This window comes from Dermacentor andersoni, chromosome 10 (assembly GCF_023375885.2).
Source record: "Dermacentor andersoni chromosome 10, qqDerAnde1_hic_scaffold, whole genome shotgun sequence".
NCBI classification, from domain to species: Eukaryota; Metazoa; Arthropoda; class Arachnida; order Ixodida; family Ixodidae; genus Dermacentor; species Dermacentor andersoni.
The window spans coordinates 123,908,868-123,924,380 of NC_092823.1; the positions used below are offsets into that span (position 1 = coordinate 123,908,868).

Below are 15,513 nucleotides of genomic sequence, written 5' to 3' on the forward strand. Positions count from 1 at the left end.
CCGGACTCCGTCTGTGGCTGTAGCGTATGCAGAGTTATCTTCTCATTATCTTCTCTGGCAACCTCGACAAAACATCAAATATGGCCTCAGAGAGGCAAGGTATCAAGTATGGTGTCAGAGATTACATCCTAAATGGTAATCTCTGAGGCCCTGCCTTTGTCGGAGCTTTATGCCTCAGAGACTTAACTGCAAATGCCAATTTTGGAGGCTTTACCTGAAATGATGCAAATCTTTTGGGATGGTGCAAAAAATTTGTATCACCAAAGAATATAAAAAAATCAGGAAATTAAGGTTGGAAGCAACAATGAAATCGCTGACATGCTAAAAATTTTCTGATTTCTTAATTACAGTGAAATCTCGATAAACAGAAACTGCTTAAACGGAACTGCCTCTTATATGGAACACCATCATCATGGTTGGTTGCTTTTGTATTCATGCAATTGTATTCAGCTTTGTCTCTCAGTAACTGGAACTCCTGATAAACGGAACCAATTTCTCTGATCCCTTGAGGTTCCGTTTAAAGAGAATCCACTGTAATTTCCTTTTTTCCACGATCCTAAGACCTCCTTTTATTTTATGGAGAAATATTTGGAAGAAATACAGCACAGTATTTGAGAAAATTCCGCTTTTTTAGTGTGCTGTCTTCCAAATCAGGAAGAAAATCGGGCTTCGCGAGGTGTTCTCGCACTGCTGATCACATGAACCAGCTTTCTGTTGATGCAGCACTGCTATCTTGGCAATGCCTTAAACACAAGAGATAAAAAATTCAGATAGCCGCAGAGCTTTATTTCTTTATCCAGAAATAAAAACAATAAAAGCGACCGCAAAAAGGGATAACTAACGTCCCAATTTGTTACTGCAGTCATTTGGTGCGCCGGGAGTGCTCCTATTGGCTGTAGTGAATTTGGATCACTGGCAGACATGCTTCCCACACATTTTGGCAGCAGCGAGCTGCGTATTTCGCATGCTCTGAGGTTCAAGATCTGCCTGGTTACCTCGAGTTCCTTTCATTGCTGCATCCTAGCAGCAGCCTGATGGCGATAAGAACACGATTTGCGCAAGATAACGGAATATGTTCAATTTCCTTGCAGTGGCGAAGCTACTTTGCATCGTGTTCTATGATGGGTGCAAAGCTAGAAAAGTTTTGAATTGTCATCGGGCACCAAAGACAATGGAAGGTGTGAAATACTTAGATAAGGCTCCACGTAGAAGTGCATGCTGTCGATTTTGCTGACACAACAAGACGGCCGCTTGTGATTACCAGCTCGTGATAAAGTTACAACTTACAAGGTGTTTGAGTACAGCCAACAAGTTGCATGGTACTGCACAAAGCAAAGTTGTTCTTTTTTGCGGGAGGGAGGGCCTGACAACAGTCAGCGTCTGGCATTACCGGCGCACTGGGGCATCCTCGCCGGCTCTGCCTAGGTTCGCACGGTGGCTCGATTGTTCGTATCATCTGCCACGGCACGAAAAGCAGTTCACAACACTTGAAATTTAGCACATTGTGAGCTAATGAAACTGGACTGGGATGCTTGAAAAATTTGTATCATCCTGAAGTTTGTACCAGGCACGAGTGTATCACCAAGATTCTACTATAGTAATTTTACTAAGAAATTGTGTGGCAACAGAGGCCGACGATTTGTGAGCAGCACTGTCCACTGAAAAAGTTGCACACTCCACGATGATTCAGTCTCTCTGTGCTCCATATATTGTCTTCCTTTCTAACGCTTGGTGCATTTTCCTGTTTTCGTTCAAAATTTGTCATTAGTGACACAGTGGTTAGCTCACGTTAAGCAGGCAATCTTTAGGTGACCTGTACAGCACCTAATGTCAATAAGCCATCAGAAACCTACAGCCTCACCAAGAAAGTTGCAGCCTCAAAAAGCCCCAAGAAAAGCTCATTGGAGGCTCAATGCTTTAACGCTGTGCATACTGACTTCTTTCTAACCTGCCAGCTTTCTCTTAGACCTTTTTCTCCAACTTCTCCCTCAACAACATCAACAGACGTTAGAAGCAAGATAAGTCGGCAACTTGTGAGCGACAACCCACCCTCAGAAAGCCGTACGCTCCACGCAGGGGTCTGCCGAGCCTTCAGGTCGTCCTGACTAGTCGCATCCTCGGAGGATTCCTTGTGGCCGTTAGTGGTCTGGGTGCCAGGCACCGGCGTGTCGGGGCTGCTGGGCTCGCTGACGTTGTTGTTGTTGTGGTGGTGCGCGCGGTGCCCCTGTCGCGCCTGTGCGATGATGCGCCGCGCCCGCTCCCGCAGCTGTTCCTGATGCTGGCGCTCCTCCAGCGACCCCGGGCTGAGCTCGCGGCCGGCCGGCGGCTGGCGGGCTTCTTCCAGCAGCTTCCGCGCTCGCTCCTGAAGCTCGACCAGCCGACTCGACGGCCTCTGTGCAAGAAGAGGGGTGGTTTAGGCGCCATTATTCCGCAAAACAAGTGTTTCCCGAACCTGTCGGCCATGGGTCACCAAGTGCATTCAAGAGAACAAGAACACGTGGGCAGGGGCCACTATAATATATCTGATTTGCAAGCACGCTTCTCTACACCGCACATTTGGCAAAGTCATACCTCCCAACCTGGGAACTTTATTATCTTAAAATTTGTAAAAAGAGCAAAAACGAATTGGAGGTGGTGGGGGGGATTAATACAAATTTTTTTGCTTGCCCTGAGCGCATGCCTTTTGTGAGATGCCCTTTATTAAGAAAGAATAACTATATTATCAACCTTTTCTGCTCCTTATGGAGCATTGTCGGGCAGTGGGAGAGAAGGAAAGAGTTTGAATGGCCATTCTGCAGCCCTGCACCATCTTGCGGTATATTGACTTTTCCGCTGGCCTCAAGAGGGCCCGCGCAGGCACCATCACAATTTCTTTTTGGCTGAATCTTTTGCAATCTTGGGCCACCCGATCTTTTGTCACTTTCCACACTTTTTCGACAAAAGAATTTATAACAAATACTAAAAACTGATTGATTACTCAAGCTATTTACTGTTTATTCACATTTCAGACTTTGTCTTGTAGGGACACTGTGAACAGCTGCACCCCAGCAAAGTGGAAATTTTCATGAAATTTATTAATCAAATATTCAGGCAATGGCAAACAACATTTTGTTGCCATTATGCATTGATTTATATGTTGATGACAGTCCTACGATGTAGGCCTGCATACCCAACAGGTTCATGACATCAGGCTACAGGAAATCACACTGTGCCTGTACTTGCATTCTTTTGAAATTTGTTTTGCCCTTAACTAGGAGGAAATTAAAAATATAGAAATTATTCATGCCAATATGACAATTGTAAACATGCAGGAAAAATAAAGAATTCTGGGGGTTCTACCTGCCAAAACCACGCTCTGATTACCGTATTTACACGAATCTAACGCACATTTTTTTTTTCTGAGAAATTGGGGCTGAAAATTGGCTGTGCGTTACAAACGGATACAAAAGTAAAACTGCGTTTGGAGTGTTGGCAACAGCCTACCGTTAGAGCCGTCAGACGCAACATCATCGCGATCACAAAATGGCGACAGAGCATGTTTTCGTGAAAGTTGCTGTAGTTTCATTTTGTGCTCAATAACTATCTGGAGAAGTATTCTTTTTCAATCATTTTTGGAGCACGTCACTTTCACAAGATTTCGTGCAACTTGGCACCAGATGTGTCTGCACATACAGCCACCAGTGTTCCTGGTGCCGCACCAGAAGTGCTGTCAGTCACATATTTCAACTAGTCCTTTGCAGAGTCACGTAAAATCTTTCAAAAGCGACAGTATTATTTCTGAATGTGATCGATTGAGAATACTGCCCTTGTGTGCTGGGCATTTGTGGCCAATGAAGCTTCGCGAATGAGGAAGATGAAGTGCTGCTTTCATTATAAAAGCTCACTTAAAAAAAATTCATGCAGAAACTCCTCTGGGAGTTGCCTAAGTATGCGTAAGCATTGTGCTGCTTGCTCATTTCCACACGGCCTGGTGTCATTGTCAATGCTAAGAAACTTGATCCGACCATTATAAACCCTTGTGAACCCTTATCAGTTGTTATCAAACTTATCTGACTAGATCCCATCCTTATCAACTCTTATCAGTTGTTATCAACTTTATCGAACTAGATCTGAGCCTTATCAATCCTTATCAGTTGGTATCGACATTATTGCAATTGCTCCGACCCTTATCAACTCTTATCGGTGCTTATCAACCTTACTGAACTTGATCCGACCCTTATCAACCCTTATCGGTGCTTATTAACCTAATCAGAATTGCTCCAACCATTATAAGCCCTTACCGCTTGTTATCGCCTTATCCATCCACCTCGGATCATTATCAACCGTGATGAAAGCCATGAAACCCGTTATCACTCCTTATCAAATCATTGACTGCTTATCTCTCTGTGTAGCGCTACGTGAAGTGCATGTGCCCTCGGAGATCACTGGTATTTATTTCGCTCGGTGAAGGAATGCCCTAATGGGAGGCATATCCTGCAACCACCAAAACGCATCAGGGATGTGGCATGTTTGGCATTAAATTTTCAAAAAATATGAAGCTTCCTGATGTCTACAATGATCCAAGTCGGCTCTACATATAGTCTTAGAGATGGATTTTATTCCACCATCACCAAATCATTCACCAAATCCTCCATAGAAATTATTCTCTTTTGACACTTGTTTTGTGCTGCCGGTAGAACACATTCATATGGTTCAAATATATTCACGTTCCGCAAGCATGGGTGACTAGCCCAGTGGGTATGACACTCAGCTTCCAAGCGTGGGGTCGAAAGTTTGAAACTCACTACCACCAACGCTTTTTCTTTCGAATTTATTGTTTTATATATTAATTTCTTTACAGGGATTCGTCTTTTGTGACGGATGAACGGATGGACACATGGACGGACGGAAGGGTTTCCTCGTTGGGTGAGCCTAGAAATGCTTACACATTTAAAGTTCCCTTTTCTGAAGGTAAATCCAGCACATCTCATTTTTTTCTAATGGCGAACGTGGTGGGCACACTATATTTTTCTTTTATAAATTGTGGACATGTTACATTCAGGTGTGCTTTTTTTTTTTCTTTAAACCCTCGTAAATTGTGTGTGCATTAGAATCGGGTAAATACGGTATGATGCACAACGTAGTGAGAGAGACTCCATTAATTTTGACCCCCTGGCATTCTTTAACGGGCACCTAAATCTAAGCAGACAAGTGTTTTTGCATTCCACCTCCAACGAAATGCGGCCATGATGGCTGGGACCGGACATGCACCCTCCAGCTCAGCAGTGAAGCTCTAAAAATTGAGAATCTTACAATAAAATTATAAAAGTTGGCAGGTAAGCGAGTTGCACAAGATAAGCTTCTCCGCGACAGGATAAAGAAATCGCAATCAGCGAAGTCCACTCACAGCGACACTTGCCTTCTTGGGGTCGATAAGCGGTGACACAAGGGCATCTGGCGGTGAGGGCTGCCTGGTTGGGGACAGGTCCAGCACCCGACATGGCACACGGGTCTCTGGTTCCTCAGGTACAGCGTCTTGCGTCTCGACACCTTCACAAGACGGTATAGTTTTTATTGTTTAATATAGGAGAGGCAGTGTCAAAAGGCAGGGGACACATTAAAGGCAAACAAAGCAAAACGCTGGAAAACACCTTTGTTACACTGGCACTTTTCAATAGCTATCAGGTCGATGGCCTGCAAAATTCTCAAATGCTATTGACCCGAACTACACTCTGCTTCATATATGGCGGGCAACGATAAGGACTCTACGCAAGCAGTACTGTCATAGAAGTGTCAAGTCATGGAAGTCATAAAAGTCCGCACATTTCACAGTAGGACTGCCACTTGTAGTTACTGCAAAACAAAATAATTATTTTTACATGATAAATTGTGTTGCTATTCTTTTTCTTCCAGCCCACTGTTTACTGCTCACTAATGTGAACATGCTGTTGATGAGGGTGCCTGTGCCTATTGCTTAAAAGCATTTAAGGTTTTATTGAAGTTCGGCACAACTCCATTGACTCGCAGGCTACTAACTCAATGAGCCCCGACACTGTTCTATACCAGTGCTTACTCTGTCAATGAGTTAACAGGCTACCTGCTTTCAATATGCCCTCTCAAATTCGAGATTCTAGCAGGACCCTTCAATACTTCGCATCCGGTCACAAAAATCTCACTCAATGCTATGGGAGTGTTTCATACAGCACCCACAGTAGACATACTGTAACGCTCGTGAAAGTTGGATTGGATTGGATTGGAGCAAACTTTATTTGTGCCTGCAGTTGGGCGCTCGCGCACCCCAACGAGGGCCTACGTCATCCTCGAGGTTGCTGTTATTTGGCACGGGCCTCCGCTCACCGTTGCCGGCTAACTGGTCCAAATAGAAGGGCATCGGAGCAGACACTGGACGGTCACCACAAGCGTTTTGTGTGTACAGACTTTTGTGCATGGGTCGACTGCACAAAACCTGTGAACACTGTTCGCACAACCTGCAAATCTGCACCCAGATTTTGTACAGTGTTGAAAAATTTTCATGCGAACAGTTTCAAAACAACTACAATGTGTTCTTCCATTTCCAGGTTTACCTGCATTTGTAACAGGAGGCTAATTCATAATTCAAAAGGTACACTTTTGGAACAACTCTATTGTTCGAAACCAGCTACAGATTGATTGCATGTCATACTTTATGTAATTACATATGAAAGGCCTGTGTTGCTGTTTTTAGCTGCTCGCGCTTCAGTTTTTGCACTGTACAACTCTCTCCATGTCATGACAGCATGCTTTGTGATAGTGACAGCTTAACATTTGTTGAGTGCCTGCGTGCCGATAGTTGCTAGGGCCCCTAAATGCAAGGGTAACTAACCTAACTAAATTAATCCCTACCTAAACTAACAATACCAATTTTAAAGCTAAAGTTATTAATCAACTAAACTTATTCCATAACTAATAAAGTAAAATAAATAAAAACTAGCTAATTTACTAACTAAACTCGCCAATATCAAATTTGACGCATCATAACTTCCGTTGCTCTTGCACCATCAAACCCTACATAAACAACCAAAATTAACTAGCTAAAATAACTACCTTGGCTAACTAAACTATAACTAAGCTAACTAGCTAAATTAACCAACTAAATTTGTTATAACTAACATATCTAACGAAATGCACCAGACTTAAATAAACGAGTTAATTAACCAACTAAACTCGCCAATAACTAAACTAACAAACAAAACTAATAAACTAATAACTGAACTAACTAAACTAAGCAACTAAATTAAGTAACCTAAATGAACAAAATAATAACTAACCTACTAGTCAAATGCAACTACAAATAACAAACTAACTAATCTAAATGATAGAACTAAATTAACAACAAGCAAGATATAACTATAATTAATTACTTAGCTAAACTACTGACAGGCCTAATTAACTAATAAAACTAGCTAACAATGCTAACAAATTATTAACTAAACTAATAACTCACCTACCTTAATCAAATAGCTAACAAAATCTAACTAAACTGATCAACCAATGAATAACTAAACTAACTCAGTAAACTTATTAACCAAGTATAGACCGCTTTTTCGTAGGCGCCGCCATATTGTGAACGCAGTGGCGCTGCCTATGAGCAGCCCCATACTGGCTTGGGTGAAAGCGGTCTTTGGCATGGCAGGTATACGCTCGGCGGTAGGTTCTGGCATTTGTTTTCGCGGTCGTGCGGTCTGTTTAGTACGACGTGTGTCTTCTACGTGGTAAACGGTTCTGTGAGACGTGCCGAAGTGGTTTAAGGCGTCATGGCCGGAATTCTGCTGGCGTTGAAGTGGACGGAACACGCAGCGCGATGTGTGCGCGCATATTTGAGCCTATAATCAGCCTCGGAGATCAATTGTGTATTTCCGAATGTTCCAATCACTAATGTGACCTATTGCAGTATTATCCTCTATTTCTAAGCTGCGGTTTAGGAGCCACGAAACATACGCGACGATCGTAACAGCGTGGGTACCGTTCTGCTACGATAGGAGCTGTGCTGTTATACTTTGACAAGCGTTCAAACTGTTCGCTGCAGGTTACATTGTGTGACTACATGGTTGGATGGATGAAGTTTCCACCCATGAATAAAATAGTTTTGGCTAGTAATAGCAGCATACCTTACATTCTGAATTAAGCTTGTCCAGCAAAGCGACCATTTACGAACTGCGCGAGCGTCCTAAGCAGTAGTAGGTGCTGGATTGCAGATATCTTTGTTCTATACAGCGCATGGTCCAAGCATGCGGCATCGGCGATTATATATTTAAAAAGGTTGTGTGGCGTTAGCCCATTTTCTTTTGCTTTTTAGAGAAAGAGGATGATAACCAAAATTTTTTTTTCGTTGTGTTCGTTCAGTTCTCTACGACGCACTCACACGTATTACGGAAATTTGGCGCTCAAAAATAGCCATCGCATTCTTTTTATGCGAACCCTCTCATATATTATGGCTGTATACAGGTCAAAAAGGCAATGCCGAAGCGCACAGCTTATATATGTATCGTGCTGGCTCACCAACCGCGGTGATCGCTGTGTTGAGCAGCGCCATGGGCCTCATGCAGCAAGGCTAGCGTAGACATATGGTAATTTCAAGCATACTAGACTTGAAATGCGTGAGAACGATGCCAGTGTATCCCAAATATTTGATAGCGCCTGCCGCTCAGATTTTTCGTGGTTGCCTTAGGTTGGTCGTGCACGAGCATGCGCTATTATGTTTTATGTTTTACTCCCCACGCCAATCGATGAGACAGTGAGCTGATTTACTATTTAATGCTGGTAATGCAGAGACGCCGGTTTTCTTTGTTGTATTAAAATCGATATAAGCAAAATAGTAAACAACACATACACGCACCGCGACTGATAATGCGCGTACACCGTGGCTGATTATGCGAGTCACATTTTTGCGCCCCCAAGACATATTTCTGCCTACAGTAGTTACCGATGCACCGAAAGGCTTCCCTGACGACCTTATATGAACGAACACGGCGTAAATTGCACAAAGTAAGATCTAAAACATCTCGAAATCGTTCCGCAGCACGCGACAGCAATACTTTCAAGCAGCGCCGCGCCGGATCGCCCACGCCAGAGAGGAGGAAAGGCTCTCCGCGCGCCCTATCCTCCTCGCCCGATGAAACGGTCTATAACTAAGCTATCTAACTATCTAGAAAACAGTGTAGGTAGAGACAGCTGACCAAAACTTTTGTGCAAGGAATGCTACTACAAGGGGGGCCCCACATCAATCACACAACGCAGGCGTGTATAATTGAATCACAAACACATTGCACAGTAAATTATTCTGCCACAAGTTCCCACTGCGTGTCCACTCTGCAAACATGCTGAAATATATTTAGAAGAGGCACCTTTACTGGTGAAGAATTCAGGTGATCATGCAGCCCGGCTGTTAGGCGCAGTATATTGGCACCCTGCTACTTATGCCAGCGCCTCTAGCGCTCCTTTCTGGCCCTATATGAAACTTTCTGGGAAGTTTCCAGGCCATAACAAAAGTATTGAAGGACCCTGCTTCTAGTAACCATAGATTTTCGTTTCATGTATCATAACTCTGTGCAAGCTGAGGCTGATTCTAAGGACTAAATTGCAGTAAACATAAAATAAAGAGCAAGCGAGGCTACTGCATGGCAAGCATTTAAAAATGTTACTATATGAAAAAGCCTTCACGACAAACTGGTATCACTACCATTCTGCACAACATAATAGAGAGTATGGAAGCAATACAAATGTTGGTGGCGCTCTTTGGCCATTGTAGACCTGGCGCCATAAACTAATAATAAACTAATAATACACTAATAATAATAAACTAATAATAATGCAAATGTTGGTTTTGAAAAGAGAAAACAAACTGTATAATTGTCTCGAGTCTCATAATCCAAGCTGTATTATTAAGACAAATGGGTCACAAGGGAGACAGTATTCCAACTATATTGTGCCACATGATAAAACATAGACGTTACCGGCCACCAATGCAAGATTTGGATGGGGCAATCTTTGCTACACCTTTCATAGCCGCAGCTTTCTTACTAGGAAAAGAGTGTTCTGAAGGTATTTCAACCATTCTAGACGACATTATAAAAAAAGTATGGCTGCTCAGTACGAGCATAATTTTGCTAGGTACATTTTCCCACAACTCCTAGCTTTGTTACCATGAACAATGTATATTTATAGCATCTTGAGCGACATAAAAGAAAAAGACAGGTGCTGTGTACAAACAGAAGACACCACCATAAAGCCTGAACAACACTCAGTTATTGATGCAGTTTCATGACCCCACACATACTATTAGAAAACATTTGTTTTGGAGGTGTCATAATATTTCAATTATTCATTGCACGCATAACAAATAGTACAGGAGCCATGTTAAGCAAGCAGCATTTTCATAAGCAGCAAATAGAACTTTTATTAATGATGCAAGTTTCATAATCCAAACTACTTCTTTAAATTAAATGTGTTTTTATCTCCGTACGTTGCAACAACACTTTAGAACACTCTAGTACATAGCATCGCATCAGCAGCTTCATTTCATTTGTAAAGAAGTTTCTTCACTTTCACCCATTTAACTTACAAACAAAATGCTTCTATGTTAGAGAAGACTTCCCTTTGGCATGCATTTGTTAATCTATTCTATGCTTAACAAAAATTATTGTAATAGTATCCGTATTTGTCTTGCAGTTCCTTGACAGTCCCATATGTTAACTAACTTCTGCTACAATCCTTACACAATGGTTCTGGGTTCCTGCCTGAATAAAACTAAGTTGCTACAAACATGTAAGAAAAAATAAAGACTGATCGACTGTTTCTTCTTAGCTCTTACCTGTCTTTTCGGTGTCTTCTTCATCCGAGTCGAAAGGGTTCATCAGCTGTTGCCGCGTCATGAGCGGCTGGCCCGCCTGCGTGTCTTCCTTCTGAACCGGACTCAACTTGGCACTCGTATCCTTGGGTGAATCCTTGATGGCTGGCTTGTCGCCCACCGGGATTTTTATTTTTAGGATTCTCTCAGTCCACGGCTGTTCCATTGGGCTCTTCTCCGTCGAACTCTGTCTACTAAGGCTCCTTTCCGACGAGCCTCGCTTGCTTAGGCTTTTCTCTGTTGAACCTTGTCTACTTGCAGTCTTTTCCGTGGAGTCTTGCTTTTTCAAGTTCCTCTCCGCCGACTCCTGCCTACTTAGGATCCTTTCCACTGACCCTTGCTTTTTTATTAGGCTTCTCTCCACTGACTCTCGCCTTGAGCTCTCCTCCGTCGATGTTTGTCTGTTCAAACTTTGTTCCGTAGATCCTTCTTTGCTTGGACTTCCTTCTGTCGACCGCTGTTTATTTGGGATTCTTTCACTTGAGCCTTGTTTGTTTGGGTATTCTTCGGTGGGGAGGGCTTCTACCGGCGGAGTGGAAGGCACATTGCTGGCATTACTTACAGGCCTGCAAGGAAACAGAAGAGGCGCTTTAGTTGACCCTTGGTGCTTGTAACCACCCAAGTGCTATTTTAAAAGAGTTATGCCTTTAAAGGAGTTATACTCTGTCACACAATAATAACTGCAACCACCATTTCACAAACATATATGTATCAGCATTTCTTGAGTCATCATCTTAGTAGATTCCTAAAACATACTTTACAGTGTGATTTTGTCCCACAACAGCCACCACTCATATATATATATACACCTTATGTTCCCCCTAATCACTCCACTCAGTATGCACATAATAGTGTTACACCATTTAGAGTGCAATTTTATCTCACTATAAATGTGTCTAGTACAACCTTTATAGTGTAATAATGCTTCACCATAACTGTGCTTCCTACACGTTTAAATGTGTTACACGATTTAGATCGTAATTTTGTCTCACAACTGCCATCATCTGTATGAAGACCTGCTTTCTCAATTGCTGTGCCCATACACTCAACAGTGTTACGCCCTTCGGGGTGTAATGTCCATCTGCTGTCCGCCTAGCACACCCTTAAAGGTGTTATGCCTTAGGGCCTTAGGGTGTAATGCAAATTTGTCCCTTCCTAGATTCATTTTCTTTCTCCAAAGTCGTGTGCTCCGTGCTCTCTTGTCAGGAATGCTGTGGATGCACACGGTGTTTCTGACAGGAACACATCAGACACGTGCAATTTGAGAAAGCAAGCATGCAGAACGACCACAAACTGCAACTAGCGTACTCTGAGTAGCCTTTTGGGTATATCTGTGGTGCTCACCAGTTGCATACGGCACCATCAGTGAGAAGCTACTCAAAGGTTACGTATCTACAATGTTACGCACACCTGTCATCATCATCAGCAGCAGCCTAATTTATGTCCGCTGCAAGGATGAGGTACTGCTGCACCTCATTATCATATCAGTATGCCCACTGATCTCCTATTACCCCTGTCCTGTGCCAGTTAACACTATCTTATGCCTGCAAATTTCTAACTTCATCACACCGCCTAGTTTTCTGCCACCGTCCCCTACTACGCTTCCCTTCTCTTGACACCCATTCTGTAGCTTAATAGACCAAGGGTTACCTGCCCTACACATACATTATATGTCCTGTACGACTCCATTTATACTTTTTGATGTCAACTAGGATATTGGATACCCGCATATGCCCGGTAACCTGCACCAATGTCTTCCTGTTTTTTAAGGTTACACCTAACATTTTTCATTTTATCGTTCTCGGTGCAGTCCTCAACTATTGTCTCAAGCTTGTTTGTTAAACTTCAAGTTTCTTCACACACACTTGTGCTCTGTGGTTGTTAAGCAAACTGCTAGGTGACCCTAGTATCACTGTGCAAAGTGCAATAACTCTGTGGTCATAGATCCATTACTGTATGTGGAATGCTCAATGATGTGCAGAGGAAACAGCAAATATGAAGTCATTTTATCCTCCTACCTTGACATGCAGTGCTATTTACAAAGTCCCATTCATCATCTGCACATTCAAAACAAACTCATCAGTGTTGTAACTCTCTTCTGGCATTGCCTGATGGATATTGTACATAGACTATACTACAGTCGACTTGGTCTAGTTGACCCTGATGGGACCAAGAAAATTGATCAAATTATCTGGCGGGTCGAATTACACAAGAGCAAGAAGAAACTTCAAAACACCCCACTCATTCCTTTCAGAGTATTGCCCAATTCTAACACATTCCCTAATCAAGCACGTACCCACTTTCTATGTGTTCAAGCAGAAAACCATCATAGAAATGACATTAAAGCTAATAAAGTATAAATCTAACACACACCAGATTGTTTAGCAAAGAAAATGGAGCATGCCTCCGATTCTAGCAATAAGAAAAAAATGAAAGCAACAAAGTATACTTTTGCAGAATAAAAATTTATCTCCTCCTAATGTCCACCATTGCCTACCTCAGACAGGACTTCAACGCTGTCTATGAACCACAGCATGTCCTTCATACGGTCCATTGTGTGTTTGATATTCTAGATTTATCAAACAACTCTACAACAATCGCAAACGAGATAGTGTGCCACACATAGACTAACGACTTTTCTAGTTCATCCTGCGATGTGTGCAATTCTCCAGAACACCAAGAACATGTGACGGGAATGGTTGCTGCTAGCTTAAAATGTAAGATAACTCATCTTTTGAATGAGCATTCGTAACTGAAAACTGAAAGCGGTGCGTCGTCGTCGTCATGCTATGTGAGCACTACTACTGTTGCCATCTTGAGATGGTAATGGAGATGATGCAGGTTAGCCCGGCTCTGACAGTAAGTAGACTGTTGCGAACGCACTTTTGGTTTCATATCGGACTGTACTCCACAGGTAAATTTCTAACCAATTTTTCCAGAAAAAAAAAATCCATGCATTAGGATTTGGTAAAAAAATGTAATTGTTCGTTGCGCACTTCTGTTACCACTTTCCTAGAGCAGACTGAAAATAGGCGTTTTTGACGAGACATGACGTATGTTCAACACTAAGCTGCGGCGTGACAGACGCTGCCTCTAAGTGGGTCGCTATAAGGGTCACCATAGGGTCATGCACATGTGTGCTGACCGGTCAAGCTTTAATTATCTTGAAATACCCAATTTTCGGATCAAAACAATGAATGTCTGGACCCATAGAAATGTATGGATGCTGGCTGAAACCTTTGGTTGTGATCGAATTAACCAGAAAAAAGAATTATACCCACGAAGGTCAATGTCATAAACAGGCATACAGCGTCGCAAACAAGTCCTAAATGGTTAATGCCGTATATTTAAGGTACCGTCTGTATGCTAGAAAAACGTGCCAATTTTTCAACTCTTTGTTGCCCAGCAAGTGCCACCAACCTGTGTGGATACAAGGAATCTTTCTGTTGCTCTGTTGTTTCTTGGTTTCCATTCCATGGCTTCATTACGCTGGCGTTTCAGCAACCGCTCACGCATTAACGTGAGCGAGGGCACGCGGCAGTTAGTTTTGGTTTTGTCTTGCAGCTTGTGTCCGTTCGTTGCGCTTGTAAAAACTGATGTCTATCTGGTTTCTGATCTCTCAAAGGGTCACTGCAAGATGCTCATTCGTATGTTGCTCACAGGGCCCCGTTACATCTGTTCACAGGCGGGTGCTGGTATATGCAAATGATGCCGCAGTGCCTGTGTTTCTTTTCTCGAGGCTAGGCTCGCGAAAGCTGACTGACCCTCATTGGTGACGGAATGAAGGATTACTTTGTCTCCGACCCCTTTGGTTTTTCTGACGGGCGCACAACCATCGAGTTTTCTTGCGTGCGCTCACATACACGGTTCGATTACGTTATGAGCATGCGCGCTGGCTGCTCTGCTACAAGCGAGTCGAGTGGCGATTCCTCCAATGCGGATTACTACCCATGTGAAGAATCGGAATATATCTATCTCAGTGTATCTACATTTTCTATTTATTATAAGCATTTATGGAAGCCCATCTGTATTCATGAATAAACAATGCATGTTTAGTATAGAAAACATTTGTTTGTCACTTTAATGAGGTGACAAAATTTTACCGCATTTTTTTAGTGACCATGAAGTTTACAGCCAATCTGAAAAAATTGCGGTACATTTTTTTCTAAATAGGTCAGCCAGAACATTTTAAATCTGCAATTAAAAAATTCGACCTTGAGGGGCAGCATTTTTTCAAAGAAGCTGACCCTCAAAGGGTTAAACATAATCAAATTATTGAAAGTCTACTGCATCTATGTAGCTTTTAGGTCATTGCATAAGTAACTGTTATGATGCCTGTTATATACTTACAGCAAAAACTTTTCGCATCTGCTTCATCGTTAATTTTCCATAAATTAAGTACATTTATACGTAACCGCCTACCCATAAACTTAGAAATGTGTAAAAATCCATCCTTGAGTTTGAACAGCTCGCATTTTTTTTTTTTAATTTGCAGTGATGAAACGTTTTGCAGGATAGACGTGCAGCATGCAGCACACAAACAGCAGCAAACTTGGAGCAGCAGAGACTTCCAAGCAGCACATTTTTTGGATAACAGTGACTTTTTCAGCGACTTTGCTGTTACTAATTTCGCCTGCTTCTGGAACTAG

At 42.5% G+C, this 15,513-nt stretch overlaps 1 protein-coding gene across 6 annotated transcripts in view; it reads right to left on the reverse strand.

Moving 5' to 3' along the window:
- Positions 1-15,513, reverse strand: part of Ehbp1 (Eps15 homology domain containing protein-binding protein 1) — a 75,795-nt gene that overhangs the window by 30,593 nt on the left and 29,689 nt on the right. For 5 of the 6 annotated variants that reach the window (XM_055077968.2, XM_055077967.2, XM_055077969.2 and 2 more), the window contains exons 10-12: positions 10,829-11,430; positions 5,387-5,529; positions 2,050-2,392 (exon numbers count right to left, since the gene is read on the reverse strand). In XM_055077968.2, coding sequence (XP_054933943.1) covers positions 2,050-2,392; positions 5,387-5,529; positions 10,829-11,430 — 1,088 coding nt within the window. The remainder of the gene's footprint in view (positions 1-2,049; positions 2,393-5,386; positions 5,530-10,828; positions 11,431-15,513) is intronic. The other variant, XM_050192490.3, reaches the window with a different exon arrangement.